Genomic DNA, 5,571 nt, shown 5'->3' with positions numbered 1-5,571 from the left:
TCAATTATTAATTCAAATTTAATTAGTTTAATATAATTTAGTTTAAACTTAATTAGTTTAATATAAAATATAACTTGTGATGTAAATAATACGGAGTAATTTTTATTAACATTAATTTTTAAAGTGGGAGTGGACTAGAAAATTATTATTATTATTATTATTATTATTATTATTATTATTATTATTATTATTATTATTATTATTATTATTATTATTATTATTATTTCAAAGTGAGAGTGTATGTTTATGTATTTTATTTTTTATTATGTTCTAGTTATGTTTGATGTATTTGAAAATTTAATTAATATATGTTCAATATTAGTATTTTTTTTATCGTCTCAATGAGATCTTTAAAATGATATAATTTATATTTATTATTACAAACTTTAAATATAAGTATTTAACAAAATAAAAAATTTACATATAAAATAAATAAGGATACATTTGAAATTATAAAATGAAAAAAGGGTAGGAATGTAATTTGGCAGCACCTCTCATATTTGTCGTGGATGAACAATGTCGCGCCATATATGGCGTGACACTATTCATCAACGCTAAATATTTTGGCGTTATGTCATTTTGCTGCTTCACGTTGGAGATTAGAAATTTGGAGAGATGGCGAGATGACGTTGGTTTTTGCCGATATGCCACCCTCTTGGAAATGCTCTTACAGTTACAGAGACTCAAGTCCCCTACAATACAGAACATGTTCTATTTTATCACAATCTCCTTGTGATACACTTATATCATATCAATCAATGAAATATCATTGCAATTATATTATCCTTACTATTTTCATTCATTGTTATATTTTATGCGAGCTTATTGTTCCGTATAATTAAATACCCCGGATCAATTTTTTTCAAAAATAGTGCTTTCATTGAGAGTCGATTCGTGCTCAAATCCCTTTATTTATGCTCAAATTGAAATTTTAAGTTGAAAATGACGAAAATATCCTTAAAATTTTTAGATTTCGACATGTCTTAAATGAAGGGGTGACTTACGTGATAAATTTTAGTACTAAAATAATAGTCGTGGATGAAAATTGGTACTAAAATAATAGTCGTGGATAAAAATTGATAGGAGTTAAACATATGAACAAAAACCGTAATTTTACTAATACTTCTGGGACCAAAATTAGTATTTGCTCAATAAACTTTTTTAAAAAATAAAAAATTGTAGTCTTGTAGCAGACCGCCGGTCGTGAATCCCGGTTCGGTCCGGGTAATGTTAAGCTACAAAATCGCCCGCGCGCACCGAGATTTGTAAAACCCTAGTACAGTGCAGTGTTGAGCGGGGAGAAAGATCGTCGATCGGTCATCTTCACATCTGCAAAATTACAATGGTGAGATCATAGCAAGCGTTGTTGCCAAAAATTGGTTTTACTGTAATTATTTAGCTTACGATTAACCTCGCGATTGTCAGGCGGACGTTGAGGCTGATGTTGCTACCGGACAGCCGAAGAAGAGAACGTTTAAAAAGTTCAGTTACAGAGGCGTGGATTTGGATGCTCTCCTCGATATGCCGACCGATCAGCTTGTTAACCTCTTCGTGGCTCGTGCTCGCCGGAGGTGCTCTTCTGAGCATACCGATTTTCTCTCAGTGTATAGTTCTACATTTCTGTTTATTTAATAGTGGATTTATTTAATGATAGGTTTCGACGAGGTCTGAAGAGAAAACCAATGGCTCTCATCAAGAAGTTGCGCAAAGCCGTATGTATTCTCTATAACCTTTTCATTTATTCACAGATCTTCAGCAGTATATGTTTATAAATGTATGTGTATGTGTCATGTGTGTATGTATATCTGTACGCCAAAACATGCATTTTCAAGTTATCATGATGTACAATCTCTTGAATGTGGTACTTTGTATTGCCAGAGGTTCCTATATGGACCAGTAAGTGTGTTGCACTTCTAGGTGGATGCTTTGTCATAGATTTTTAATTTGGACCAGTAACTATGGGATGCTTTGTCATAGCTTTTTAATTTCTTCAATGGATAGTTTAACTAAGTCAATTGGAAATTTTGTATTTCTTACTTTTTTTTTTTTTTTACTACAGAGTATATAAAATGCTAGTATTTGCATTTCCATTAATAATACTATAAATTTGGTGTCGAAATATTTCACAAAATTCTTATGTTGCATTCAATCAATCCATTGGGTTTCACTTATAGAATGAGTAGAGAAGTGTATAATTTATAATAATCTCTCTATACCCATTTCTTCTTTCTCACATATATCATTTGAAAAACAAAAGCACGAATTCATGGCAAGCTATGATTTTTGTAATAGTTCTTGAGGTGACATTATTGAGTCAGATAGGGATATTAAACTACTTTGGATGTATTCATGTATACCATGATAAAATGACCAACCTATGATTTGTAGTTACAGTAATTTCAACAACTTGTTTCATTGGGATGAATTCAACTATGAGGTATACTAGAACTGAACATTGTTCACTTAAACTGCCATTCAGTTGATTGCTTTCCTAATTTATTGTTTTGAACTTAGTGAACGAAACGGCATTAATGGAACTTGATGAAGTCGAGCCTGTTTTATGTTCTTAGTGTGTTGACTTTGACCTGGCTATAGAAAACTAGACGAGGCTTTATTGAGTTGTTAATCCTGTCTCTACTTGGACAAGAAAGAAATGAAAGCAAATATTATGATGATTTGAAAGCAATAATATTTCCTACCAAATATTTTTCTCTTCCTCAAATGGGAATAACATGAAGAGGGAATTAGCAGTCTACTCTTTAAAGGCTTAAAGCACATAGTATTTGGAAGCCTCTCTCTTAATGCAAATTTGATTCTCTATATTCCATTATTTCCATTTCCTTAACCATTATCTCCACTCTCTATTCATCCAATGCTTTAGATAATAATCTATAGTACGTAGTAATTGCTATTAATCTTAATCTTGGATGATTCTATGTGTGGTCAAGTTCCATCTTTTGGTGTTGTAATAGAAACCCCGAATTTATCTATGGGAAATCTTTCAAACAATCAAACATGATGACATTGAAAATTACATTGGTGGACTGGCTCCATGTCCATGTGTGTAGACCATGTGAATGAGATTCAACCACATTAGAGTCTTTTACTATAAAATATTGGAATAAGGGTCAAATAGGCCATCGAACTGCACACCATAATGCAATTAGGCCACTGAACCTTAAAAGCCTACAATTCAGTCCATAAACTAACTAATTTCATGCAATTCTTCCAATTTACAAGTTTCCAACATGTCATTCCAAATTAAATTATTTAAAAAAAATAAATTTTAAAAAATAATTATTTAAAATTAAAATTTTAAAAAATAAACAGGACCTCCGGCCGGAGACTAAGAAACTCTTCGTCTTCGGCCGGTTTCTTCGTCTCCGGCCATGAAGACGAAGAAACCGGCCGGAGACAAAGAAGGTTTCTTCGTCTGCGACCGGAGATCCTGTTTTTTTTTTTTTTTAAATAATTATTTTTTAAAACATTTTTTTATAAATAATTTAATTTGGGATGACCTTTTGGAAACCTGCAAATTGGAGGAATTGCATGAAATTGGTTAGTTTAGGGACCCAATGGTAGGTTTTTTAGGTTCAGTGGCCTAATTGCATTATCGTGTGCAGTTCGATGACCTATTTGACCCTTATTCCTAAAATATTTTATATTCTTTATTCTGGCTCCCATGAGAACTATGCCCTAGTTGAGAACCTGTGGACAAATCCAAACCATTGATCTAGTAGATCTAACGGTTGAAAATAAAGAAAAAAAAGGATTGGGTCGTTTTCATAAATATTACAAATTTAAAAAGTTTCTAATATTTATGAAAATGACCCCGCTCCTTTTTTACTTGATTTCCTATCCATCAGATCTTTCGACGGTTTGAATTTGTCCACATGTTCTCACATGGGGATTGGTTCTCATATGAACCGGATTATTATATATATATATATATATATATATATATATATATATATATATATATATATATATATATATTGACACGTTTGTTTCCAAATTTTAATCACATACTCCACATGTTTCATTTTCAACCTGTCTACCCAAGTATTTTCAATGATTTATATGGAAGCTTTATATGATTTAATTTCATTTGAGAATAATAATATTAGGATCTATGATGCAAACTCATAAATAACTAACCAATAGCTATCTAGAGCAGAAAGTGAAATGAGATGGCGATCAGATATTTGATCTCATTAGTCTTTTTTGATACCTAGTTTGGCTGGCTTCAAAAATAACATTGTTGGGAGCTTATTTGTTAAATATATAAATACAAAGTAGTATCATTGCAACATCAAACCATGATCTTGCTTGGAACAATTTAACACAGGCTTGTGTGTTGCGATACTTGAGACATGATTAAGCAGGCAAATCGTTAGCTCAGTTTATTAATCTCCATCCTATGGCCAGAATAACTGAGCCAAACCTAGATCTAAAAGACTTTGACTCCACTGGTGTTTGTCGAATACTTTTCTATTACTTGCCGTGTTTAGCTTTGCAATATAGCTACATGATTAATACTAACTTGAAACTGAGATACTGGAAGATTTGACAGTTTTCCACTGCTGTCGTTTCACAAAAGCACAATATGCTGTAGAAAGTAAAAACATCATTTTTCCAGATGAGATGCTGATGCAAAACTCTAGTTACATTGTATTTAGAGTGTCTAGTAGGTGCCTAAATGCTTCCTTCCAAATTTTGGCAAGATGGCCACTTGGATGCACAGAGTGGTAACTAATGAAGACAATTAGACACCCCTATGTTTTGGTTACTTTTGTTGTTTATCTGAATATTCATTCTTCTAGTACTTTAGCAATCATCTCTAATATTGTGGCTCCATGCAGAAACTCGAGGCACCACCTGGTGAGAAACCAGAGCCTGTTAAGACTCACCTCCGGAACATGATCATTGTTCCCGAAATGATTGGAAGTGTCATCGGTGTTTACAATGGCAAGACCTTCAATCAGATAGAGGTGAAACCTGAAATGATTGGTCACTACCTAGCCGAATTCTCCATCAGTTATAAGCCTGTGAAGCACGGCAGGCCTGGTATTGGTGCCACCCACTCTTCCCGGTTCATCCCTCTCAAGTGAGATGCATTTACTCCAATATATACTTATGCTATAATAACATGGCCGCCATTCGAACCTTCCATTTTTGCAATTTGTGATTTTGCATTGTTTTTACCTAATCTGAATTTAGGAAAGACTTTATCCCTTTCATGCTCTGTTGGGATGGTTATTGTACTTTGATGTTGATCTTTTGATTAGTGTAGGATTCACAACAAAAAAAAAAAACAAATTTATGAAAGCTAAACTATAATGGTTAGTAGAAGTTTGCTATTTAATCTACTACGGAAGCTAGTTTCATGATTAATTGAATATTAATCTGTATTAAGGGTAGGTAAAAAATGGACTGATTAATTTTATAATTATACTTTAACATATTTGTACATGCCATTTGAATTTTAATAAATTTTCAAGTACAAATCAGTAATATTAAAATGACTTGTGTTTTAATCTGACATAACCATTAATTAATTTCATTTGATTT

General features: G+C 32.3%; 1 protein-coding gene across 1 annotated transcript; it reads left to right on the top strand.

Annotated features, from left to right (window-relative positions):
• The first annotated feature begins 1,233 nt into the window (after positions 1-1,233).
• Positions 1,234-5,302, top strand: LOC109164215 (40S ribosomal protein S15-like). Its single transcript, XM_019312948.1, has 4 exons — positions 1,234-1,345; positions 1,426-1,571; positions 1,655-1,712; positions 4,863-5,302. The coding sequence occupies exons 1-4, from the start codon at positions 1,343-1,345 to the stop codon at positions 5,109-5,111; spliced, it is 456 nt and encodes a 151-aa protein (XP_019168493.1). The 5' UTR covers positions 1,234-1,342; the 3' UTR covers positions 5,112-5,302.
• Positions 5,303-5,571: the final 269 nt, after the last annotated feature.

The sequence above is a fragment of the Ipomoea nil genome, unplaced genomic scaffold, assembly GCF_001879475.1.
Source record: "Ipomoea nil cultivar Tokyo-kokei standard unplaced genomic scaffold, Asagao_1.1 scaffold0302, whole genome shotgun sequence".
NCBI classification, from domain to species: Eukaryota; Viridiplantae; Streptophyta; class Magnoliopsida; order Solanales; family Convolvulaceae; genus Ipomoea; species Ipomoea nil.
The sequence above is the reverse complement of the archived record's forward strand: the minus strand, read 5'-3'. Positions and strand labels throughout refer to the sequence as shown.